This window comes from Epinephelus moara, chromosome 24 (genome assembly GCF_006386435.1).
Source record: "Epinephelus moara isolate mb chromosome 24, YSFRI_EMoa_1.0, whole genome shotgun sequence".
NCBI classification, from domain to species: Eukaryota; Metazoa; Chordata; class Actinopteri; order Perciformes; family Serranidae; genus Epinephelus; species Epinephelus moara.
In genome coordinates, this window is record NC_065529.1 from 2510663 (window position 1) to 2538143 (window position 27481).

Genomic DNA, 27481 nt, shown 5'->3' on the forward strand with positions numbered 1-27481 from the left:
CTTTGACTCTCAGTCAGCCTGGCTACAGTGCTGAAAAGAAACCTGGGGTTGTTCTTATTGTCTTCTATTAATGCTGAGTAATAGTTTGCTCTGGCATTGCGGAGGCCCCTCTTATAAGTTCTGAGACTGTCTGCCCAGATTAAACGAGATTCTTTCAGTTTGGTTAATCGCCAATTCCTTTCAAATTTTCACGATATTTGTTTTAACTTACGGGTTTGAGAGTTATACCAAGGAGCGAACTTTCTTTGCTTTGTTAACTTCTTAAGAGGAGCTACAGAGTCGAGTGTTGTTCGCAGCGAGCCTACGGCGCTATCGACAAAATGATCAATTCGGGAGAGGTTAAAGTCGGTACGGGAAAGGACTTGGTATTGAATTTAACGACAGAGTAATAATTTCCTTAAATTTTGCGACAGCACTATCTGATAAACATCTAGTATAGTAAATGTTGCTGAGTGGCGTGTAATCGGGTAAAAAGAAATCAAAAGTAATCAGATAATGATCCGATAGCGAGGGATTCTGTGGAAAGACTGTTAGGTTATCAATTTCAATTCCATACGTCAGAACTAGATCGAGGGTATGGTTAAAACAATGAGTGGGTTCATGTACACCCTGACTGAAGCCAATGGAGTCTAATAATAAGATAAACGCGGTAGCCAGGCAGTCATTATCAAAGTCAACATGAATGTTAAAATCGCCTACAATATTAGCTTTATCTGATTTAAGAACTAAACTGGATAAAAACTCTGAGAATTCAGAAACAAATTCAGAATATGGGCCAGGAGCACGGTACACTATAACAGATAAAAGTGGCTGCGAGGTTTTCCAGGTCGGATGTAAAAGACTAAGAACAAGGCTTTCAAATGAATTATAATCTAGTTCTCTAATCTAGTATCAGAGGAAGGCAAAGTGCGGCAGGAACACCCAGGCGCAAGCTTGCACTGCAGCAGCGGGTCAGACAAGGAGGAACTGTAGCCTGGTTGAGCACCACAGTGCTACAGAGCCCACCATTGCACCTGGGAGAATGACGCTAGACCAGCCCCTGCAAGAGGATATGTTTCAACCGCCACAAATCCCGCAGCCCGGATACCGAGAAACAACAAGCGAGGAACCCACAAGAGCTCCAGCCATGAAACCTTGCCGGAAAGCCAAGGTAAAATGGCCAAAAGCTTGTGAAAAGGACGAATGGAGAAGCTTCGACCAGAGCTTGCACACAATCCTCCAGAGTGCCTTGAAAGGCAACACAATCACCAAACTGAACATCTTGGGTGACATCATCTATGAGGAGGGCAGAGAAAGATTTGGAGAGTTGTGGCAGAGGAAGAGCCTTCCCAAGAAGAAAGGGAGACAGGAGAGGGAAATTCAACAGCTAGTTAAAGAGCGCCGCCTCCTAAGGAAATCATGGAAAAGAGCCAAGTACCACGAAAAGGAGGGCCTGAAAAACCTGTGGGACCAGATCTGAGCCAAACTACTGAGGAGAGCCGAGAGGATCAGGAGATGCAGAAGCCACAAGGAGAAAGCACGATCAAGTTTCTTCTGTGACCCGTTCAGGTACGCCCGCGGCTTGCTCAAGGAAAAGAAAAACGGGACGCTGCACATCACCGAGCAGGAGCTAGAGGACCATATAAAAACCCAGACGAGTGACAACCTCCAGGAAAGTCCCCTCAGTCCACCAGGCTACATCCCTATACCACCTTAGCCATCCTCTCAGTTCGATACCACCCCCCCCCCCGAAATGGTCCGAAATCAACCAAGTTGTTTCACGAGCAAGAGCGACCTCTGCAGCCGGACCAAACGGAGTACCTTACAAGGTCTGTAAGAGCTGCCCCATGACCCTAAGGCTCTTGTGGAAGATGATGAGCGTCGTATGGAAAACCAAATCCATTCCACCAGCATGGTGCAAGGCGGTCACCACCTTCATACCGAAAGAGAAAGACTCCCTTAACATCAACCAATTCAGAGACATTGCACTTCTGAATGTGGAAGGGAAAATCTTTTTCTCGGTGATGGCAAGGCGCATATCCAACTACCTTCTAGCCAACAAATACATAGATACCAGCTGTCAGAAGGCAGGTGTGCCAGGATTTCCAGGCTGCGTGGAGCACTCCATGATGATCTGGGAACAGATTCAGAGAGCCAAGCGCAGCAAGTCAGACCTCCACGTAGTTTGGCTGGATCTGGCTAACGCTTATGGGTCTGTCCCCCACCAGCTCATCTGGTATGCCCTCAGCTTCTTCAACATCCCACCATGCATCCAGGACCTCATAACCAACTACTTCAACAACCTCCAAGTCTGCTACTCCGCATCAACAGCAACAACTGGGTGGTATCAACTGCAGAAGGGAATAGCAATGGGTTGTTCCATCTCCCCAATTCTCTTTACAGCAGCCTTTGAGGTCATCCTAGTCGGAGGAAGACATATGGTGAGAGGAGTCAGAGCCCCATCAGGTCAGCGACTTCCAGCCATCCGAAGCTACATGGATGATGTCACCACGCTCCTCCAGACTGCAGCATGCACGAATAGGCTCCTGAAGAGGTTTGAGGAACTGTTGACATGGGCCAGGATGAAGATCAAGCCATCAAAGTCTTGCAGTGTCTCAATCCGCAAAGGAGCCAGGAGAGATGACATCTCCTTCTCAGTGGACAGCGAGGAGATTCCACGTTTAGCAGAACAGCCGGTGAAAAGCCTGGGAAGGCTATACACAGCTGACTTGTCAGACAAAAACATGGCTGTCTCCATGACTTCACAGCTCACTGCTGGTCTAAAGAAGATTGACCAGAGCCTACGACCTGGCAAGTTCAAGGTCTGGTGCTACCAGTTCACCCTATTTCATCGCCTCATGTGGCCCCTAAAGCTTTGTGCCATCCCCTCTTTAGCAGTCCTGAAGATGGATGCTAAGGCAAATAACTACATCCGTTAGTGGCTAGGCCTTCCCCGATGCCTGTCAAACTCCGCTCTATTCGGGAAAAACATCCTGAGGCTTCCATTGAAAACAATCAGCCTGGGCTACAAACTGGAGAAGGTGAGACTGCTGTTCGAATTAAAGGATTCACCTGACCCAGTGGTGTGGAATGCCAAGGCCCAGGTCCGTACCGGAAGAAGATGGGACACGTCGCAAGCAGTAGACCAGGCCATAACACGGCTGAAACACCAGGAGGTTGTGGGGTTGGTGCAGCATGGCACAGCAGGGTTTGGATGGCGAACACCACCCAAGCCATGGTCCAAAGCCTCAAGGGAGGAGAGGAAGCAGCTTGTGATTTTGGAAGTCAAGAGGGAGGAAGAGGAGGGCTACAAAGTCATGGCTGTGACCCAGTCCCAACAAGGGAGATGGACAACTCGGGAGGCCATCACCGACAGGTCCATCACGTGGTCTGATTTGTGGAAGTTGCCCCAAGCAAGGCTAAGTTTCCTGATTAGAGCCACATATGACACCCTCCCAAGCCCCCAAAACCTGCACCGCTGGTACGGCAAAGCCCCAGCCTACAGCACATCCTCTCTGGCTGCAAGACTGCACTGACCCAAGGGCGCTACGGGTGGCACCACGACCGAGTCCTGCAGAAGCTAGCAGAAGCCATCGAGGCATACAGGCTCGAAGTAAACAGGGCCAGCCCATCAACATCACACCTGCCCATCCAGTTCGTCAGACAAGGAGGAGAGGCGCTCAGCAGCACAGTGAGAGAGAGGTCCTTGCTGACTCCTGGAGGGGAGTGGGCCCTTAGAGCTGACCTGGGTCGCCAGTTGAAGTTCCCTCAGGAGATCAACACATCCTCCCTTCGGCCAGACATTGTGATATGGTCCGCCATCACAAAGACGGTCGTTATGGCCGATCTGACCGTGCCATGGGAGGATGGGCTGGAGGCTGTCTTCGAACGGAAGAAGGAGAAGTATGCAGAACTTGCAGCTGAATACACACAAGCTGGGTGGGGAGCACACACCTTCCCAGTGGAAGTTGGCTGTAGAGGCTTCACTGGAACCCAGCGGTTCCTTAAAACTCTTGGCATCAGAGGCGCCAAACTGGAGAGGCTTCTGAAAGACCTGGCAGAGGAGGCAGAGCAAGGGAGCTTCTGGCTCTGGCTCCGCAGAAAAGACAAGGCTTGGGGGAGAGACGGATTCTAGGGCCGGCTGCAGGGGGTGGCAGGGAGACGTCCCTGCCGCTGCTCCACCACCCGGAGATGTTCCGGGATTAAAGGAACGAAACATCAACGAAGGGTGGCTCCCGGCTGACGACCCTGCAGCCGGACCAAAGGTACTGGCGGAAGTGTGACAGGCAGAAATGCCTTGCAGGTGGTCTCACCTGTGCTTACACCTAGTTTAGGTTTAGGGCTGATTAACAGACTAGAGTTAAAAATGGCTGCAACTCCCCCTCCTCGGCCGCTGCCACGAGGAATGTGGGTATTATTATGACTGGGAGGAGTGGATTCATTTAGAGTGACATATTCATCTTGACACAGCCAGGTTTCAATGAGGCTGAGTAAATCAATATGATTGTCTGATATTAATTTGTTTACTAACACTGCTTTAGATGTTAGAGACCTGATATTTAACAGTCTGCATTTAATTCTCCTGTTTTGTCTTTCTGTCACAGGAGAGGTTTTTATTTTTATTAGGTTGTTATGCACAACTCCTCTTTGTTTAATTTTAGATTTAGATAATTTAGGTGGTCGGGGGACAGACACCGTTTGTATATAACTATGGGTGGGTAACTGCACTAGAAGCTCAGAGAAGTGTACGACTTCGACTCTTGAGTCCTGGTCTCAACTCTGGGTTGTCAGGGATTTGAATTACTAATAAACTTGGCCAGGTTCCTAGATATGAGAGCAGCTCCATCCAAAGTGGGATGAATGCTGTCTCTCCTAATCAGACCAGGTTTTCCCCAGAAAGTTTGCCAATGATTAACGAAACCCACATTGTTTGCTGGACACCACCTAGACAGCCAGTGATTAAATGATGACATGCGACTAAACATGTCATCAGTGGTCAGATTTGGGAGGGGTCCAGAGAAAACTACGGAGTCCGACATAGTTTTAGCGTATTCACACAGTGAGGCAACATTAATTTTAGTGACCTCCGATTGGTGTAACCGGGTGTCATTGCTGCCGACGTGAATAACGATCTTATTAAATCTACGTTTAGCCTTAGCCAGCAGTTTTAAATTTGACTCAATGTCGCCCGCTCTGGCCCCAGGGATACATTTGACTATGGCCCCTGGTGTTGCTAACTTAACGTTTCTCAAAATAGAGCTGCCAATAACCAGAGTTCTCTCCTCAGTGGGTGTGTAGCTGAGTGGGGAAAAACGGTTAGAAAGATGAACATGCTGGTGGTGAACCGTGGGCTTCGGCTTGGAACTACGCTTCTCACGGACAGTTACCCAGCCTCCCGGCTGCACGGGGGTTACTGGGGGACCGCTAGCAGAGGCTATGCTGTGTGGCTCCACACCGGCTACAGGGGGCTGGCTACGTAGCGCAGCTACTGAATGATTTTCCATGGTGCGGAGCCACGCTTCCAATTCACTGAGCCTTGCCTCCAACGCAGCAAATAAACTACACTTGTTACAATTACCACTGTCGCTAAAGGAGGCAGAGGCATAGCTAAACATCTGGCACACCGAGCAAGAAAGAGCAGAAGGAGAAGCCATCGCTAACTGTTAAGCTAATGTAGTTATCAAAGCTAATAACGTGCAAACAACAGCTAAGATTAGCAAGAAAGTCGTAAAAAAAGAGGAGAGCTATAAGTGCTTAAACAGAACTAGTGTGGGTAAAGACTTGAAGTAGATGTTAAGCAACTGAAGTGAGGAAAAAACAGAAAGCAAGCTGGTAGAGTTCGCTAGAGCAGCACAGAGACGCTATCACAGAAACACCGGAAATGACACAACACGCTTAACGCAGTACGTCAGCACATCAAGCCACTAGTGTGGAATGAACTGACTTCATCAGGCCTGGGAGTCCTGAATGTTTTATGAACAGCCCCAGGATGTCTCAGACTCTTTTAGCGAGTAACCACGAGTTACCCTCCCTGCAGAGGGGAACTCATTCAGCAACTCCACCATCAGCAGCACAGCTTCTATCCCTCTCCTCTCTCGCCATGCACACACAGGAGTCAGTGTTGTCAAGTGGTAAAACCTTTGGTAATGTAAACCTATGTGACACTCGCAGCTCAACAAAAATACATATGTAAATGTGCAGTAGTTATGGTAGCATAACAGCCTGTCACAGGTTACAGCGTGATGGTTAGAGGAGAAGTGGCAGGTGGAAAAAAGACAACTCAGTCATATAGGATTTTGATTTATATATTTAGATCCCAGGGTACATTTTTTTGTATTTGGGAGCTGTTTAAATGTGTAATTTGGGGTTGATTTTACTTTTTTGTACTAATAATATTGTATTTAGGATCTGAATCTCACTCTGAGTTACTGTTGTTGTTTACAAAATGAAATAATATATATATCACTTATTTTGTTGCAATTCTGTTTTCTTAAATCTCTAAGACTCCGCGGAGGTCTGCGCGGACTAAAAGTGGACGTCCCCAAGCCCTGTGCACACAAAGCTCAGATTTTACAACCGTGCGGACTCCGCTCCGCGCACCAGTGTCACTCAAAAGACTGCTCAGCATGTATTTTTCACATGCCATGACAGAAACGTGCAAGAATTGGGGGTAATGTAGTGTTTCACAGACATTTTTACAGGAAACTACAACACGGAGGTGCGCTCAACTATGGAAGCCCGAATGACTGCGGACATTCCTCGCGGAGTCCGTTCCGCTTATAGTGCGCCCGAGTCTGTGAGCACCTTAAATTAAACCCCTCGGCGCACACTGCAGCACAATCAAACAGATGCGTAACTCAGAGCATCAGAAGTGTCTCTGACACCAGACTCAGAGCGGCTCTGAGTGCGCTCGTGGCTCGTTGACGGGGTTAGTGTTGCGTTTAAGACCTCCCCCCAAAAAAACGGAAAAAAAAGCGCTGAAGCTTCAAATTTTTTTTCACAATCGAATCCCGTGCCATCGAACGAAGCTTCGAAGCTTCGAATTTTTTGGGTCAGCCCTAATACATACATATATATTTATATTGTATTTTCAGACTGTTTTGGAATGTTTTTCCTCTCCCAAAATTTGTCACTACCAAAACATATAGTATTATATTATACAAAAAAATATATATCAACCTGTTATGCTTGTTCCTTCCCTTGTTTAAGATTTCAATTTTTACAATTTTGTACTGAAAGTTTTCACAATGAATCTAAAAATAATTAATATTTTAACAAATTTTGAAGTTCAAATTATAGAATTCTTCAAAATCTAAAAGCAATCTTTCTTTGTAAAATGCATAATGCTGATCAGATTGATTTCAGAGTTAATAATTGATGAAACAGAACATATGTAACCGATTAGCATCATAATACTTTAGTTGATAACTCAATGTACTTTATTTTTTACAAAACACCCAGTGTTTCGGTAGTGACTGCACTGTTTCGGTAGTGACTGTCCTGTTTCGGTAGTGACCGTAATTCTGTTTTTAAGGTTGCATCATATTCCCTCAAATGTATGCCTTATGGTGGGAATATTAGGTTGCATCATATTCCCTCAAATGTATGCCTTATGGTGGGAATATTACAAAGACAAATGTTTTTTGGTCAAATAAACAATTTAATTTTTGAGAGAGTAGAGTAGAGCAGAGTAAAGTAGAGTAGAGCAGTATATAGTAGAGTAGAGCAGAGCAGAATAGAGTAGAGCAGAGTAGACCAGATTATAGAGTACAGCAGAGCATAGTAGAGTAGAGCAGAGCAGAGCAGAACAGAGTAGAGCAGAGCAGAATAGAGTAGAGCAGAGTAGACCAGAGTAGAGCAGATTATAGAGTAGAGCAGATCATAGTAGAGGAGAGCAGAGTATAGTAGAGTAGAGCAGAGCAGAATAGAGTAGAGCAGAGCAGAACAGAGTGGAGCAGAGTAGACCAGATTATAGAGTAGAGCAGAGCATAGTAGAGTAGAGTAGAGCAGAGTATAGTAGAGTAGAGCAGAGCAGAACAGAGTAGAGCAGAGTAGACCAGATTATAGAGTAAAGCAGAGCATAGTAGAGTAGAGCAGAGCAGAACAGAGTAGACCAGAGCAGAATAGAGTAGAGCAGAGTAGACCAGAGTAGAGCAGATTATAGAGTAGAGCAGATCATAGTAGAGGAGAGCAAAGTATAGTAGAGCAGAGCAGAGCATAGTAGAGTAGAGCAGAGTATAGTAGAGCAGAGTAGAGTAGAGTAGAGCAAAGTAGAGCAGAGTAAAGCAGAGTAAAGTATAGTAGAGTAGAGCAAAGTAGAGCAGAGCAGAGTAGAGCAAAGTAGAGCAGAGCAGAATAGAGAAGAGCATAGCAGAGCAGAATAGTGTAGAGCAGATTATAGAGTAGAGCAGAGCATAGTAGAGTAGAGCAGAGCAGAATAGAGTAGAGCAGAGCAGATTATAGAGTAAAGCAGAGCATAGCAGAGTAGAGCAGAGTATAGTAGAGTAGAGCAGACCAGAATAGAGCAGAGCATAGTAGAGTAGAGCAGTGTAGAGAAGAGCATAGTAGAGCAGAGTATAGTAGAGCAGAGCAAAGTAGAGCAGAGTAGAGCAGAATAGAATAGAGAAGAGTAGAGTATAGAGCAAAGCAGAGTAGAGAAGAACAGAGCAGAGTAGAGTAGAGTAGATCAGAGTAAAGTAGAGTATAGTAGAGTAGAGCAAAGTAGAGAAGAGTAGAACAGAGCAGAGTATAGAGTAGAGCAGAGCAGAATAGAGTAGAGCAGAGTAGACCAGAGTATAGTAGAGTGGAGCAGAGTAGAGCAAAGTAGAGCAGAGTAGAACAGAGCAGAGTATAGTAGAGTAGAGCAGAGTAGAGCAGAGTAGAACAGAGCAAAGTAGAGCAGAGTATAGTAGAGTAGAGCAAAGTAGAGTAGCGCAGAGTAGAGCAAAGTAGAGTAGAGTAGAGCAGAGTATAGTATAGTAGAGCAGAACAGAGCAGAGTAGAGCAGAATAGAGTAGAACAGAGTAGAGCAAAGTAGAGTATAGTAGAGCAGAGTGTAGTAGAGTACAGCAGAACAGAGCAGAGTAGAGAAGAATAGAGTAAAGCAAAGTAGAGTATAGAAGAGTAGAGTATAGAGTAAAGCAGAGTAGACTAGACCAGGGTAGAGCAGAGCAGAGCAGAGAAGAGCAAGACTTTGGACCACAAAATTATGGGGTTTAACTACTGACCATTCCATTTTGTCACTACCGAAATGATCACGTCACTACCGAAACTTTACCATAGGTTTCAGTAGTGACTGTTTCGGTAGTGACATTCCTAACTATTTTTCAGGATAACTAAAGAATGCTAGCAGTCACATGGCTAACAAGCACATGTTTGAAGAGTTGTTCACACAGAAAAACATAATATTTTGCATAAACCCCCCAAATTTTTACATAATTGAAGAGAACATGTGTTTGGCAGTGACAGTTTTAAAAGTTACACACTGATTTTCAGACTTTGGAAGACATTTATTTAAAAAATGATGGGAGTCAGCAACTTACCATGCAGCCATCTGGGACGGGGGTGCAGTACTACCCCCCTTCTCAGAAATTCAGGGGTGTGGCTAAAATCCAGACTCAACCAGTGCATTAAAACTCTTGTGTTTCGGTAGTGACATGAAAACAAGGGACACTATTTTTTCAGCATAGTTTCTTTATTTAAAACTTAATCCCACAATACATCTAAATCTTTCAACTTCTGTTTAAACTTAATCACAAATATGTTTTAAATTACACTTTTGAAAAAAATATGAAAAATGTTTTAAGTGTTATTTACATGAATTGAATTTTAGAGGTCAGGGTTGGGGACAGCTACTTCCCAATAGAAAGTACCCTATAAATGGTGATTTTGTATATATTTAGCTCATCACTTTTTCATTTAATGTCCTGGGTTTAAATAGGTCATAACATAATCTTTGTAAATATCTATGTCTGAATACTCAATTTTATTATTTTTGTTGTTTTTTTGTTAAGGGACAGCACTTTGCACACAATCGGTAGAATGCCCCATATATATATTTTTTTTTAAATAATTTGTCATATCGTTGAGAATATCATTATCCCAAAAATACCCTGAAATATTGTGATATTATTATGGGGCTATATCGCCCACCCCTAGCAGCCGATATACACTAAGCCTTGGCATATAGAAAGCATTTGTTTATGGTCTTTCATAACAGACTTCCTCAGTTATTACAGAATTGTAATTCTCACCCATATCTTTATTTTTCATTTGGGGTCAAAGGTTTGACTTGTGTCATTGGCTTTCATGTACCAACTGCAGACACCTGACAAAACATCAGTATTTAATGACCAGGGAATGAGAACGGGTTGGAACATTGTATTTCTACTGTTCACTTGGCTGTTGTCAATAAAATAAAAGTTTTTGAAAGTCGGCTAGTACTTTATGCTGCTGTTCTGTAGTTTGGTGGCTGATAAACCATCAAACTAATGGATCTGTTACTAAAACCGACGTTCCTGGGTCGCATTTCATTTTCTTTTAGCTGAAGCAACTTGAAGCAAATGTTAATTTTTTTTCATAATTTAGATTCTTTCTAATTTTTTCATTTTCTCTATTTTTTTACTTTTAGTAACTTCTTTCTTATTTTTTTCTTTCTTTAAGTCTTCGTAGCCATGTTTACAGCTTGGCTCTGTGGATGAAAAAGTGGTTAACATTACACCTGCTTAACATCAGCATGTTAGCATTGTCAATACAAGCCTGCTGTTGGTGTTGGCTGTGCCTAAGTACAGCCTCACATAATGGCTAGGATAGCTTGAAGTCTTCTTTCATGCCAGTTTGTCTCTCCATCTTCCTTCACGGCAGTTTGTCTCTCCGTCTTCCATTGCTTCCTTGGCACATTTTCCCTCTCGTCTTCCTCCACTGTCTTTCCCTCCTTTATGTTTTACACATCAAAGCAACTTGCCTTGACTTTAGATCCTTATTTTGTTTCTAACTCTTTCCATCAGGAGGAACAAAAACATTTTGAATTCCTATTGCAGTCCTTCCACTCTAAGTCCATCACTGGTTTGTCCATCTGTATTCGAAAGCCCCTGGTAGCCACCAGCTCTCTGGATCACTCTGTCCGCATCTGGAACTACGAAACAAAGTAAGAGACTAAATCACACCCAGACCCTTTGCTATTTTATGTTGAGTGATGTATTTACATTATTTCTCCACACATCTTAGACATTGTTTTGAGTCATACACATATAAATAAGGAGGATTACTTTGTATTATACTGAAAAGTAACCCACTTTTACTGAGGAGGGAAAAGTGGGAGTAGTATTAAAGTCCTGGCCTGGAGAAGGGCCTCTGCTTGTAGAGGTCCAGCAATTAAGCTTTGCTGGTATTAAAACTGATTTAAAACTGAAAAAATGATTTAGAAAAGTGACTTATCAAGGCCTGTGTTCAGCATTAAGTATGTACACAAGGGGGGGCGCTATGGAGCCATGGACCAAGATGGCGGCTTACCGTGTAAGCTCTTTTCAGCCTTGCACTAAAGAACTTTAAAAACCCACGTCGCCTGCTCATATTTAAGCGAGATCTTCACCCGAAAACACAGTTCCCAAAAGCCAAAAACCAACACACCACTGACAACGAACAACGAAGAAGAAGCTACAGCTACTAGCAGCATGGCAGACCTAATGGCGGTATTTGGCGAATTAAAGTCACTCAGCTCGGAGTTCGGAGGATTTGGATCCAAGCTGGACAGTATAGTTGATCACCTGGGTAAGATGGCCAGCTCTTTCGCTGCTTTGGAAAATAATATGTCGGAGGTGAAGCGTAATGTAGCTGCAAATAGCACACGGATGGAAGTTATTTTTATTTATTTATTTTATTATTATTATTATTATTGTTTATTAATATTATTAGTATTATTATTTTATTATTATTTCTCCTTATGGTTAGTTTGGTTTCTTTTGAAACCTTAATTCTATTGAAATGAGTACAGACCTAAACGTACATTTATATTTGGCAGTACCAGTACACACTTTAGTATTTTGTTCTTTTTTTCTTATTCTATTTTGGGTTGAGCATATAATTTTTTAAGATGGAACACTGTGTAGGGTTGATGGACATCACTGGTTGCTTGTTGAGCTAGGTATAGTGCATAGTGTAGCTGCTCCTCCTTAGAGTGGATCAACAAAAGCCTTCCAGTTCTTTCTTGTTGTGAGTAGGGGAGGGGGAATTCGAGTGTTTAAATGTCTATGTGTATAAATGTAAATGGGTTTTATTTTTTCTTTATGTACCTCTTACACTCAACACATCAGTATATCTTACCCCTTCCTCTTGTTTTTTTCTTTGACCACTTTTTTATTTTATTTTATTTTGAGGTGGCTTGGCGATAACAGAATGTTGCAGTATACACATACAATATATCCATTAAATCCATAAGTAAATCAATAAATCCATCTTTCATAAAGTTTACATAAAGTTTCAACATCCGTTGCCTTTATCTGTTGTTATCCACCTGAGCTTAAACCCTATGATCCGAAGCTGCTTACCCCTTCCTCTTGTTTAACTAATACATATGTCAATAGGTGTGGAACAAAATAACACTCAGAATATCTTCAATATAAAAGCCACTAGTTGGAATGTCAGGGGACTAAGGAAGTTGACCACATTAAAACAGGTTATCAACAGGATTAAACAGCTTAAATCTAAAATAATTTTTCTTCAAGAAACTCATATGACAGATTCAGATATAAAACTGGTTCGAAATAGATGGCCTGGCCAAGTAATACACACATTATATAACAGCAATGCTAGGGGAGTACTTATTCTTATCCATAGAACAGTTCCTTTTCAAACTATGAAAACAATCCAAGACCCAGCTGGAAGGTACGTTATTATTCAGGGTAATATCCTTTCTCTTACACTGAACAAAAATATAAACGCAACACTTTTGTTTTTGCTCCCATTTTTCATGAGCTGAACTCAAAGATCTAAAACATTTTCTATATACACAAAAGACCATTTCTCACAAATATTGTTCACAAATCTGTCTAAATCTGCGTTAGCACTTCTCCTTTGCCGAGATAATCCATCCCACCTCACAGGTGTGGCATATCAAGATGCTGATTAGACAGCATGAATATTGCACGGGTATGCCTCAGGCTGGCCACAATAAAAGGCCATTCTGAAATGTGCAGTTTTGCTTTATTGGGGGGGGGTCTGGGGGGGTCAGAAAACCAGTCAGTATCTGGTGTGACCACCATTTGCCTCACGCAGTGCAACACATCTCCTTCGCATAGAGTTGATCAGGTTGTTGATTGTGGCCTGTGGAATGTTGGTCCACTCCTCTTCAATGACTGTGCAAAGTTGCTGGATATTGGCAGGAACTGGAACACGCTGTCGTATACGCCGATCCAGAGCATCCCAAACATGCTCAATGGGTGACATGTTCGGTGAGTATGCTGGCCATGCAAGAACTGGGATGTTTTCAGCTTCCAGGAATTGTGTACAGATCCTTGCAACATGGGGCCGTGCATTATCATGCTGCAACATGAGGTGATGGTCGTGGATGAATGGCACAACAATGGGCCTCAGGATCTCGTCACGGTATCTCTCTGCATTCAAAATGCCATCAATAAAATGCACCTGTGTTCGTTGTCCATAACATACGCCTGCCCATACCATAACCCCACCGCCACCATGGGCCACTCGATCCACAACGTTGACATCAGCAAACCGCTCACCCACACGACGCCACACACGCTGTCTGCCATCTGCCCTGAACAGTGAAAACCGGGATTCATCCGTGAAGAGAACACCTCTCCAACGTGCCAGACGCCATCGAATGTGAGCATTTGCCCACTCAAGTCGGTTACGACGACGAACTGCAGTCAGGTCGAGACCCCGATGAGGACAACGAGCATGCAGATGAGCTTCCCTGAGACGGTTTCTGACAGTTCAATTCACGGGCAACAGCTCTGGTGGACATTCCTGCAGTCAGCATGCCAATTGCACGCTCCCTCAAAACTTGCGACATCTGTGGCATTGTGCTGTGTGATAAAAATATATATGCCAAGTACTCACTAACACAGATTTAGACAGATTTGTGAACAATATTTGTGGGAAATGGTCTTTTGTGTGTATAGAAAATGTTTTAGATCTTTGAGTTCAGCTCATGAAAAATGGGAGCAAAAACAAATGTGTTGCGTTTATATTTTTGTTCACTGTACATTAAACTTAGTCAGTGTATATGGCCCAAATGAGGATAATCCTAAATCTTTTGAAAATGTCTTCCTCACTGTGTCCACCTTATATATAATTGGCAGAGACTTTAATTGCACTTTAAATCCAGCACTGGATCGTTCTACAAGCTGTGATACCTATAAGGTACAAACTAGAAAGTTATTAAAACAGTTCATGGTGGATATAAACTTGGTTGAAGTATGGAGAGAACAGAACCCTGACAAAGTATAATACTCTTGTCATTCAAATATATGTAGATCTCGTTCTCGCATTGATTATTTTCTTGTTTCAAGGGAGCTCTTATCAAAGATTAAAAATTACTGGCATGACTGCATAGTAACCTAATAAGCGACCATGCTGCTATCTCATTAAATATTCATATAGAGAAATTAACTCACAATATCCCTAACTGGCAGTTTCAGGTGTGGTGGTTACAGAACCCAGATTTTGTTGAGTTTGTGGGAGGTAAAATAGATAATTATTTTGAGTTAAACACAGATCAAACTAGCACCAGCATAAGGTGGGAGGCATTCAAAGCATACATTAGAGGAGAAATCATCAGTTATACAAGCACCAAAACCAAGCAACAAAGAACAGAGATGGAAAACTTGGAAAAACAAATTAAATCTTTAAAGATAGATCTTAATGAAAGGGATGACACAACAAAACAAAAAGATCTGTTACTTCTGAGAGCCAAATATAATAAATTATCCGCTGATAAAGCTGCAAGAAGCTTAATGTGGTTGAAACAATCATATTATGATCAAGGGGAGAAAGCAGGGAAGCTTTTGGCATGGCGAATTAAAAAAATACAATCTGACAGAGCAGTTATCAGTATAATAACCTCTTCGGGAAACCTAACAGTAGACCCATTGGAAATCAATAGTTTTAGAGAATTTTATGAACGTTTATATAGAACTGAATGCCACCAAGTGTCTGAAGAACGAGACACATTTCTTGATCAGTTTCAATTCCCAACGCTGACAGAAGATACAAAAATTAAATTAGATAGTTGAACAATTGAAGAGATTTCACAGGCTATCCAGAACATTAATAGTGGAAAAGTACCAGGGCCTGATGGTCTGCCAGTAGAATTTTACAAAACATTTAAAGAAAAACTACGTGTCCCGCTCCTAAAAATGTATGATGAATCCTATCAAAATGGAATTCTCCCACCTTCTTTAAGGTTGGCCATGATAACACTGATCCTGAAACTAGCTAAACCTCCCACAGAGTGTTCGTCATTTAGACCAATAGGTCTACTTAGATCTGATATAAAAATACTCTGTAAAGTCCTAGCAAAGAGATTAGACCCTTAAATCCCACATTTAGTTCAAAATGATCAGAACGGTTTTGTGCAAAAACGGCAAGGGTTTCATAATATAAGAAGAGTCCTTAACATAATTCATGAAAAATTTGACGCTAAAGATACAGCAATATTGTTACTGGATGCTCGGCAGGCCTTTGATAAAATTGAATAGCCGTACTTATTTAATGTCCTGCCTAGATTTGGATTTAGAAATAACCTTCTGAAATGGATTAAGATTTTATATACAAACCCGATAGCCACTGTCCTAACAAATAGTATATTTTCTAAACCAATAATCTTAGAACAATCCACTCGCCAGGGATACCCTTTGTCACCAATGTTATTCTTATTAGCTATAGAGCCCCTGGCTATGGCAGTAACAACACAGATGGGACTGTCGGGCATCCAGATAGGACAACAGGAACATAGAATATCCTTATATGCTAACGATGTGATTCTTTTTTTTTTTTTTTTAACAAAACTGTCTGTCAGCATCCCAAACTTAATACAACAGGTTGAATTGTTTGGTCGGTTTTCAGGTTATAACATCAATAACTCAAAATCATCAATATTGTTTTTGAACAAAGAAGAAAGACTGCAGCCAGTCATAAAAACTCCATTCATTAATGCTTCTTACTTTTGATCAGCTGTGTCAGAAATACCATATCCTGAAAAAAACACTTTTTAAAATATTTACAATTGAAGCATTTCATACTATCTGAAAATAAGAATTTAACATCTGAACCACCTTTATCACATCTTGAAAATCTCACGATTCTAAACCTGAAAGGGCGAAGTCAAGTTTCTTTATTTTATAAAGCTTTGATAACATATGATACAGAGTCTACTATAGATAGGCTCAAGGCATGGAGACTAGATCTTCAAGAGGACATAGAAGAGACTGATTGGGAAAAGGCATGCCTTAAAGCTCAAAAACAATCAATCAATACGAGAATGAAATTACTGCAGTACAAATAGTTAATGAGAACTTACATTACCCCAGTCAAGCTGAACTGTTGGTCCCCTGACGTCCCAGACACTTGTATTAAAAGTTTAGAGGGAAAGGGGACTCTGTTCCATTGTGTATGGGAATGTCCAAAATTGCAAAAATACTGGAAAACAGTTGTTGGGACTATATCTGAGATTGTTGGAATGAAGGTACCTCACCAGGCAAAATTGTGTGTACTCGGCATTTATCCAAAGAACGTTGCTACCAGTTCACAACAGACAACTCTAATTGACTTTGGATTCCTGCAGGCCAGGAGAATGATAGCTCTATCTTGGAGAAAAATGGATATACCTTCGAGAGGCATGTGGGTGAGGGAGATGGTATTTTGTGTTGTATTTGAAAGACTGACTTATATAACTAGAGGAAGGGTAGGAAAATTTGAAAAAATATGGAAACCTTTATTGGAATTTCTTGGGCATCAGGGAACACAATCACTATAAAGTAGCTGTGTGTAGAGTGTATTTATTTCCATCTTTCATTTTGTCTTTTTTTTTAATCTGATGTTTTGTTTAATTTTGTTTGTTGTTACTCATTTATTTATTTTTCTTTCTTTAAATATGTGAGTTATTGTGAATGTTTGCATTGTTGTCTGTATGTGTGAAATTTGTGGAAAAAAACAATAAAAATATTGTTTTAAAAAAAAGTATGTACACAAGGCCCTAATATCAGTAAATTTCCATTTGTGGCACTGCCTAGGGTGGCAGCCTGTTAGAGTTGTTCTTCATTGTCTTGTTTTAGTAACTTTTGCACTTATCTTCCTTCTATTCTTACTTTATTAGGCACTGGTTTTTGCTTTTTGCTCTTCAAACACTTTATATCTTGTATATTTTGAATATTTTGATGGCCCTGACCCAGGGAACCCACTGGTTGTTCTGGTTGTGGCTGGTCTGTGAATGTTAATTGTTGTTACTGTAATTTGTGTCACTGTAATCGAAGCATTCTCTGGCACAAGAATTTCCTACGGGATAAATAAAGTTCTATTGAAATTAATTGAAATGAACTGAATTAAGCACAGAGCCGAAGTATGCCATGCTAAGAACATGTTCTGTGTCTACCTATTATGAATTGTCACTAGAATGTTGGAGCTGTACAAGGAGTTCCAGGAGGAGGCGTACAGTGTGGCTCTGCACCCCACCGGCCTCTTCATCCTGGTGGGCTTTTCAGACAAACTCAGGCTAATGACCCTACTCATCAATGACATCCGCACCTTCAAGGAGTTCACTGTGCGCAACTGCAGAGAGGTGGGTTATACACTCATGTGTGGGGATTGTGTGTTCATGCAGAACATCGTAATGGCTGATATCACAGCCACATGATGCTCTCTTGAGCTCTTTCCTTATTTTTTCACTTTCTCTCTTCACATCTTAGTGTGCTTTTAGCCACGGGGGCCACATGTTTGCAGCTGTCAATGGAAATGTCATTCACATCTACTCTGTCACCTCTTTTGAGAACATCCTCAATCTGAAGGGCCACAATGGAAAGGTGAGTCAGGCAGGAGGGTGGATCATACAGCATGTGGAGTCAGGGCAGTGCCAGAGAGAGTGGTCATATTTGTGAAACAGTTAGGGGCTTTAACTATGCCTCCCCAAAAGGCTGTAGTACAGTACAATTTGTCTCTGCAGGTGAGAGGCATTAAATGGAGTCTGGACGACAGTCGGCTGGTGTCATGTGGGATGGATGGCGCAGTGTATGAGTGGAACACTCAGACTGGTAAGCGTGAGTCTGAGAGTGTCCTCAAGTCTTGCGGCTACACGGATGTTGCCTTCTCTTCAGACTGCAAGACCATCCTGACTGTAGGAACAGACCTCACACTGAAGGAGATTCAGGATTGTCAGGTCAGTCACAACAACACACTTCTGGATTTAGAGTTTCCATAAATTATAATGAGTGGAAGTGTGATGTCAATCAATCAATCAATTTTATTTATAAAGCCCAATATCACAAATCACAATTTGCCTCACAGGGCTTTACAGCATACGACATCCCTCTGTCCTTAGGACCCTTGCAGCGGATAAAGAAAAACTCCCCCCAAAAAAAACCTTTAAGAGGGGAAAAAATGGTAGAAACCACAGGAAGAGCAACTGAGGAGGGATCCCTCTTCCAGGACGGACAGACGTGCAATAGATGTCGTACAGAACAGATCAACATAATAAATTAACAGTAATCCGTATGACACAATGAGACAGAAAGAGAGACAGAGAGAGATGCAGGACAGTCGGTAATGACAGTAGCTTAAAACAACATTAATGAAAGTAATTATATAATAATATTATAATTATAATTCTGGTTATTGATGTTCATGTAGGAAGGAAGTTAAAGGAATGATAGGAGACTTTTTGCGAAAGCAGTTGCCACTACAATTACAAGAGATTTTACTAGATGTATGCTCTCAAGCAGGAAATACTGACAAAGCCCGTTAGCATATGAACAGAGATTAGGCCACTGTTCCTTTCAGAACATAGTTTACTTTCAGGTAGTAATGTGGGTTGTGGACCCTAAAGGGTGGATCAAAATGATTAAACCTGCATTTACTGTTTTTCGAGGCCACTTGGGGGCAGCACGACAAGTAGTAAACACAACACTGACATACATATTATCCCTGTAAGGTTGGCACGATATCAGATTTTCACAAAATTATTATCGTGGCCAAAAGAGTTCATGACAACGTTATAATCACAATATCTAAAGAAAAAAAATGCTATCAATCAAATTCATCTTTAACTTTGTTAATTATGTGTTTTGTCTCTTTTGGCAAATAAGTTAGACTTAAAATATGAGTGCAGGCAGGAGAAAAGAAAGTCTGTAACGTTACAGTTAACAGTGCTAAATTACTAGATATTTAAAAGGCAACCAGATGGTGCTGAAGGAGGAAGACAGAGCGAGAAGGGAAATTAAGTGAAATATTTATATTTATATTTTATATATTGGATTATTCACGCCATACTATCATATATGTATTATTAACATGATATTAATTCATTAGGGTTGTCATCCCAGTTGAATATTTTATTGGTTCCACAGGTGCTGAGGGAGGTTCCTGCTGATGAGGTAGCTCACACCGCTGTGGCAGTGTCTCACTCTGGCAGGGTTATCTTCACTGGGACCTTCAGTGGAGCCATCAGAGCCATTAAATACCCGTTACCTATTCAGAAGGAATGGATCATATACCAGGCTCACAGTGGCCCCATCACTAAGGTTGGGCTTAATGTTGATGCACACTGAACTGACAGAGAGACAGAAATCCATCACCTCTAAATGGAATTTGAATATTAGAATATTTGTAAGTGAGAAATGATCTCTCATGCCAGTCATTATGTAACTAGGACAAAAGTCTGACCGACTGACTTGTGTGTCCTCAGATGATGATCACCTTTGACGATCAGTTCCTGCTGACAGTGTCCGAGGATGGCTGTCTGTTGATTTGGAAGGTCATTGATAAGGAGGGCCGAGGACTGAAGAGCAACAGGCAGATTATCCATGCTGAAGAGATCCTGGTCACCAAGTCAGACCTGGAGGAGAAGGTTTGTGTGTGTGCCTGTGTGTGACTGCATCAGGCCATTTTACCTACATGTGTTTCCGTTATTGATAGTAGAATGAAGCATCCCAGAGGAAAATTTTGCTTCTCACAACAGTCTCAGTTCAATTCAGTTCAATTCAATTCAAATAGCTTTATTGAACCAACATTTCATATGTGTTGCCAAAGCACAATTACAGTTTAAGACAGTGAATTAAATTAACTGCAATGGAATATAATAGGTAAATAAATAATTAAAGAAACAATTAACAACAATGTATTAATACAACATCGTAGACATAAATTTGAAAGAAAAAAACTCATCAAGTGAAGGAGTAAATAAAAAGGCAGAGTGTGATCTGTGATGAGATGAACTATATGTTGTTTCGTTGGTTGTCTCTGAGGCTGTTGCATGCACTGACATATTTTGCTGCATGTGTGGTGCTAACATTGTTTTTGGTCTGGTCAGAGAGTGTGTCAAAATCTTCAAGTTTACACTGAATTTTTGTACAGAACTTTGTTCTGATGTCTACATATGTGTTGCATTGTAACAGGAAATGTTGCTCTGTCTCTACCTGCCTCTGTGGACAGAGCTGACACAGCCAGGTCTCAATAGTTGATGTAGTTTTCTATAATTTGGTTGGGCTGGATTGTGTGAGGGTTGTCCTAAGGCCTTGTGCTGTTAGAGGAGGTGAACCTCAGGACCAGCTGGCTGAGAGGACTCCTCTCTGTGTTCTCCTCTTGGCAATGGAGAGCTTTGTAATGGTACAGTAGGAGTTGGGGTCACTTGTTTTTAGGTGTTTGTAGAATTTGATTGCTCTTTGTTATATCCTAATTAAAAGGGGGTATTGGCCAAATTTAGCTTGGCATCCAATGTTAGGGGTGTTCCTGTGGACTCTGAGTGTACTCAGAATCACTGAGTATTCTTCTCACTGAGTATACTTCAATTGGGTGTTTGTCCCATTTTTCAAAGTCTTGATTTACAGAAGGACCCCACACTTCACTACCATACAGTAATGTCGATTTGATTATAGATTGGAATATTTTGAGCCAGATTCCATCATGTATATCTTTGTTTGAAGACTTTTATATAGCACAGAAAGCTCTCCTTCCCATGTCTCTGAGATCATTAATAGCCAGATTGAAATCCCCTGCTGAGGTTATTTTTAGTCCCAAATATGTGTAGCAGTGTGTGTGTTGTATTATAGTGGAGCACAGTAGGAACCTGACTGTTTTTTCCTTGACACCTGGGTCGTTTCTTGAAGACCATAATTCTAGTCTTTTCCAGATTAACCGTTAGGGCCCAGGTCTGACTGAAGTTTTGCAGACGATCCAGTTTTGTGTATGCATGTGTATGTGTGAGTATGTATATATACATAGTTTGTGTGTATACACATAGTTTGTGTATATGTGCATAGCTTGTGTATATGTGCATATTGTGGATGTATGTACATAGTACAAACTATCTGTCATGATTGGATAAGGATACAAAGATGAGATTATTTTTTTAACAAGGTATAGATATATGAATTTCTATTTTCTAAGTATTTTTATAATTAATTTTATTGTGCTGTAATACAAATATCATTGGTAATTAATTGAATATCTTAGAATAGGTCAAGGAGAATTAATTATTGTACAGCTTGATGGGGAGCTACATAATTGACTATTATTAATATATGAAGAAGGGGTGGGAATAAGTAAGTTTGTACTTACTACCTCCCACTCCTTTTTGGAAATGTAAATCAAATCATACAATATATGAAAACAATATATACTGTATATTGTTTTCAGTTTTCATGCTTCCTTTAGTAACCTGTTTTTTTCTTTATGTTTTTCTGCCACTGTATGACTGTTTTGTTTTTTTACTATATAAATGTTTGAAATAAACTGCTACCAACTAACTAACCAAGTAACTAGGAGAAAAGGCTAAACAAAGAAGAGATCTTATTCTGAATTTTCCTCTCCTCTGGCATGGTGAAATGAAGAGTGGACAGGACAGTATATTGCGTATACATAAGTGTCAAACACATCCATCCATCCATCCATCCATCCATCCATCCATCCATCCATCCATTTTCATCTGCAGGCCGGGTCATGAGGGCAGCTGGCAGAGCAAAGACATCCAGACATCTCTCTCCCCAACAACCCTTTCCAGCTCCTCCTGGGAGATCCTGAGGCATTCCCAGGCCAGATGAAATATATAATCCCTCCCACGTGTTCTAGGTCTGTCCCGGGGCCTTCTCCCAGTTGGATGGGCCCAGAATACCTCTAACGGGAGGCGCCCAGGAGGATCCTGATCAGTTGCCTAAACCACCTCAACTGGCCCCTTTTGACATGAAGGAGCAGCAGCTCTACTCTGAGTTTCCTTCAGATGTCTGAGCTCCTCACCCTATCTCTAAGGATGAGCCCAGCCCCCCTACGGAGGAAACTCATTTACACTCATTCTTTTGGTCAATACCCAAAGCTCCTGACCATAGGTGAGGGTTGGGACATAGATGGACCAGTAAATCAAAAGCTTTGCCTTCTGGCTTAGTTGTCTCTTCACCAGCACTGCACCACCATCATTGCAGATGCCGTGCCAAACAGCCAATCCATCTCATGCTCCATTCTACCCTCAGTCATGAACAAGACCCCAAGATACTTAAACTCCGTCACTTGTGGCAGTAACTCTCTCCCAACCCAGAGGGGGCAATCTACCATTTTCCAGCAGAGAACCAAGGCCTCAGACTTGGAGGAGCTGACTCTGATCCTGACCACTTCACACTCAGCTGCAAACTACCCCAGTTCATGCTGGAGGTCACAGTGTAATGAAGCCAACAGAACCACATCATCTGCAAAGAGCTAAGATGCAGATGTAAAAACATTTTGGTAGTTCTGCATCTAATGTTTGACTGCTATGTTGTGCCACCAGTGTTAAATGTTATTATTTAGTATGGGTTGTACAGTATAGAAATGTTGATTTACAGTTTTTTCCTTTAATTGGCCTCAGTTGATCACATTTTTATTGATAATTGACAAAGACAGTATTTGTATAGCAGTCAATTAGTAACATAAAGTCACATTCAACAGAAGTATCCAGTCCTGTATTCCTGTCTGTATGTGTGTCCTGCAGACCCAGAACATGCTGGAGCTAAAGATGCGTCTGGAGGAGCTGCAGATGGAAAACGAGTACCAACTCCGGCTGAGGGACATGAACTACAGTGAGAAGATGAAGGAAGTCTCTGACAAGTTTACCCAGCAAATAGAATCTCTGAAAACAATGCAACAGGTGTGCAACAACTGTACTTCAAATAGACTCAGTAGTACTGTTGTTTACCTCTCAGTTTCAGGTCAAAATGTCTACTACAAACAAACAATAACTGTATTTATAGGAAGGCTCCATCTGCAATCCTTTCTGTGCTTTTCAAATGGAAACTCCCACTCAGCTGTTAGCAAACAGCAGTGTAGTATTATTTTAAGCGTACACTACATTTAGAATATTTTCACTGCTTTATTTTGCTGTCAGACAGCTACTTTCCCACAGGGAACTGAAGCTGTTGTATTGCCGTCTTCAAGGCCACCAGACTCCTTTGACAGAAACAATAATTTTACCTCACAGCACACAGGAATTGCTGGAGTGGGAGCAATACCTTTAGAAAATGTTTGCACTCGTCATAATTTTAGGGGCACCACCCTCCGATGGAGGGAAGTGACTAATCAAATTAATAACTCTAGAAAACAATTATTAATTCGTCAGTACACTTATCAATCATGAATCAATCTCAATACCTGGGTTATGAATTCTCTATACAGTGATCTTAGTTCCTGCTCAAAAGAAATATCCACAGACAACAACTTGGCGACAAATGAAGATTTATTTAGGGCTAAATGTTTAACAACTGAGTAAATGAATAGTAAATGAGGATGATATGAAATGACACAAAATCAACAGTATGTATAAATGGATTAGGCAAGAGATAACACTTTTGGCAGTTATTCAGTTTGGTGATAGTGGGAGAGTATGTGACTATAGATAAATTGGGGACGCAGGGATGCGCAAAACCATTTACCTAACAAAACCTAAATTAAGATCAAAATGAGTAAGTCTCCTATTCGACATCAACTCTTATCACAACACAGCGGCTGCATCAGGTGAGGGAAGTTTTGCCTACTCTTAGCAGCGTTGACTCAGGCTGACGTTTCTCAGAGGACCCCGGACTGTCACTTTGTAGCTCCAGGGCTTCCCAGCAGAACGAAGCCGGCTGTAACACAATGGTGGCAGGGCAGTTGAGGCTAACTGCGATGTCCTTCAGGTGGTCCTCAAACGTCGGTTATCTTAGGCTGCAGAAAGTCTCTTGATCTCTTGAAGCGAGTATAAGAGCGTAACGGGTTAAAGCATAAAGAGTATAAGTAGAAGGAGGGACGGCAAAAGAAAGAAGAGGAAAAGTACAGTAAAAGTAAAAGGAAAAAGAAAGTAAAGAGAAAGTGCCGAGATGCACCGAGCTCACTAGTTTTATCCGACCAGGTTGAGTGGGCGTGTTTGAGGCAAGGTGGGTCTCTTGGTTTAGACATTACTTTATTTCGGAGGAAACTTAATTAACCTTATTTTGCGAGATTATAAATATACTTTAACATGTTACACGCAATAGACACATACTCTTCCCATTATGGTCAAAATCGGCTCTTAACATCAAATTAGATTTAATACGATTATTATAGCGCATATATCAGCGGAACACAAGTATAAAATGTTTCGTGCACACACACACTACAAACTAGTCTGCAGTTGCATCACATACAAAATGAGACAACACATATTAATAAAGACAAGTTGATTAATCAATCCAACTATCAACTAACTAACTCGAAATATAATATTCGGATTCCTACAGGAACCCTTCTTAACTATCTTCACAAGGTGGCAGTATGACTCCATGTTAAATGAGGGATTAAACACATGAAATTATAACTCACTCATACTATGACCTACAAGAGTGAAAAAAAAAATCATTCAACTAACAAACAAGGATTATGCACAGTTACAATGTTAGAACATGGATAAAATGTATAGTTTACTTTCAAGAGACATTTCAAGTTGGTTAACAAGAGAAACTTAATCTCTACTCAGGAATTCATCCTGAATTTAAGATTTACACATCTGTTTTCTTATTTCATCTTCACCAGGGTGAAAGTAAGATAGAGCTGGGGTGACTCCCATAGATGTGTTGTATAACAGATAGAGGGACAGAAGAAACAGAGGATGTGGTGAACTTAAAAGCATAGTTAATGACCCCGGTTCTGGCAGTTAAACTGGCTGAGTTGTCAAAACGCTGGATTTTCCCAGGATGGTAATCAGCAAACTGAGATCTGGAGGGTTTCCAATTGACACCGTTACCACCCTCAGCGTCAGGATGACGGTGAAAGTGTTCCTCAACTTTGAGGTGAGAACGGGGGCAAAGCCATAAACATTTGACCCTCAGAGTGGCCCATCTCATTCTGTCCATTTACTTACAGTCTAGGTTTTGGGAGAGTTCAAAAGGCTGTTCCTCCTACACTGGTCTACACGCTGCCTCAATTGGGTAGTTTGTTTGTGTTATTTTCTGACTTTCAGAACCAAACTAATGTGACGTATACATCAGTGGGTGGGTTTACATGTAGTAATGACATTGTCCAGAAACCTACATCAGGTCACATTGGAAAATGTTTGTGGGAGGACTACATCAGGTCACATTGGAAAATGTTTGTGGGAGGACTGGAGGGAGAATAGAAATTTGACACTAAAACATATGTACTTTGACCAAAATTTTATTTTTTTGGATTTGAATATATACAAGAAATACTACAGGAAAGCTGCAGAATGATATAAAACCCTCAAAAATAAATAAATAAATTATAACAAAATAATGTAGCCGGCCTTTAATTTCTATGAGCGTTAACATTACTTCATGACTTTTAAATTGTATGTTTCTAAAGAATTAAGAAAAAAACATTGACAACATGTCTGCAGGATTTGCATGCCTCTGCTGAGTCAACACATAGGTTTATTTTCTATTTATCACATGTGCTATACCTGTAGGCCATGAAGACAGATATGGTGAAGCTGGAATGTGAGCACCAGGAGAGTTCTGCAGAGGTCACTGTGAAACACTCCAAAGAGCTGAAGGACTTAGGTAAGAGGAGGACAGTATCAGTGTTGGTGTAACCTTGTTTCTACCAAGGATTAATCAATCTTTTTCTCTGTCTGTCACTCTCTCTCTCTCTCACACACACACACACACACACACACACACACAGAGTTATCCTACAGCCAGAAGCTGATTGTTGAGCATGAGCGATACCAGGATCTTCAGCATAAATTTCAGAGAATGCAGGAAGACTATGAGAAGCAGCTGAAGACTGCAGAGGAGAAAAAAATCCAGTCACTGGAGGAGCTGATGCAGCTCTACGAGACCAAGCTGCAGGAGAAGACTCAGCTCCTGGTTCAGGTCAGTCAGGAGTAGCAGCAGAGCTTTGGTGACCACATAATGTTGTATGAAGTAGAAAAGACACCAAATGAAACCCCTAACGTTCTTATCTGCTTTGATTTTGTCCTGCTGTTATTTTGTGCAGTGTCAGGAGGACGCCCAGCTGCAGATTTGTGAGTTTAAAGAGATCATAAGACAAGTGGAGGAGGATGAGAAGAGGATGATCCATGATATCCGAATCAAGTATGAGAGGAAATTGCACGCTGAGAAAGAGACCAACGCAAATCTGAAAGGAGAAACTGGTGTCATGATGCAAAAGGTGACCACAGCTCCCTCTTATAGCATCTACAGTAAAATCCTTGTTTCTATTTCTGCCTGTCTGTGATCCCCTCCTCTTTGTGTTTTGATTGTGTGATCACAGTTCTACAGTCTGCAGAGACAGGTTGATGACAGGTGCACAGATATAAACAAGCTGAAGCAGGAGCGACAGAGGCTGCTGGGGTTGATCCGCTCCCTGGAGAGCGACATCGAGGACCTGAGGCGCCAGATCTCTGGACACGAAAAGACTAACCAGGACAAGGTGGCTTCAACATTTTACCTTCAAACAGATATAATTCAAGTCCTAGCCTTTTTTACATTCATCCAAAAAGTTTTTGTAAGGTTGTGATTTATCTTAAAACTGGTACGTTTGGTTCAATACTTAAACATTTTATATTAGGATGTTCTGAAATATTACTGAGAATACATCAATCAATCAATCAATCAATCAATTTTATTTATAAAGCCCAATATCACAAATCACAATTTGCCTCACAGGGCTTTACAGCATACGACATCCCTCTGTCCTTATGACACTCGCAGCTGATAAGGAAAAACTCCCCCCAAAAAAACCCTTTAACGGGGAAAAAAAACCGGTAGAAACCTCAGGAAGAGCAACTGAGGAGGGATCCCTCTTCCAGGACGGACAGACGTGCAATAGATTCGTA

General features: G+C 41.4%; 1 protein-coding gene across 3 annotated transcripts in view; it reads left to right on the forward strand.

Moving 5' to 3' along the window:
* The window catches only part of cfap57 (cilia and flagella associated protein 57), a 48356-nt gene that overhangs the window by 6989 nt on the left and 13886 nt on the right, over window positions 1-27481 (forward strand). For 2 of the 3 annotated variants that reach the window (XM_050038768.1, XM_050038769.1), the window contains exons 6-16: window positions 10986-11125; window positions 17611-17776; window positions 17904-18017; window positions 18158-18370; window positions 19557-19730; window positions 19895-20056; window positions 23165-23320; window positions 26108-26201; window positions 26326-26516; window positions 26641-26814; window positions 26917-27075. In XM_050038768.1, coding sequence (XP_049894725.1) covers window positions 10986-11125; window positions 17611-17776; window positions 17904-18017; window positions 18158-18370; window positions 19557-19730; window positions 19895-20056; window positions 23165-23320; window positions 26108-26201; window positions 26326-26516; window positions 26641-26814; window positions 26917-27075 — 1743 coding nt within the window. Of the gene's footprint in view, window positions 1-10985; window positions 11126-17610; window positions 17777-17903; window positions 18018-18157; window positions 18371-19556; window positions 19731-19894; window positions 20057-22138; window positions 22531-23164; window positions 23321-26107; window positions 26202-26325; window positions 26517-26640; window positions 26815-26916; window positions 27076-27481 lie in introns of those variants that run through there. The other variant, XM_050038770.1, reaches the window with a different exon arrangement.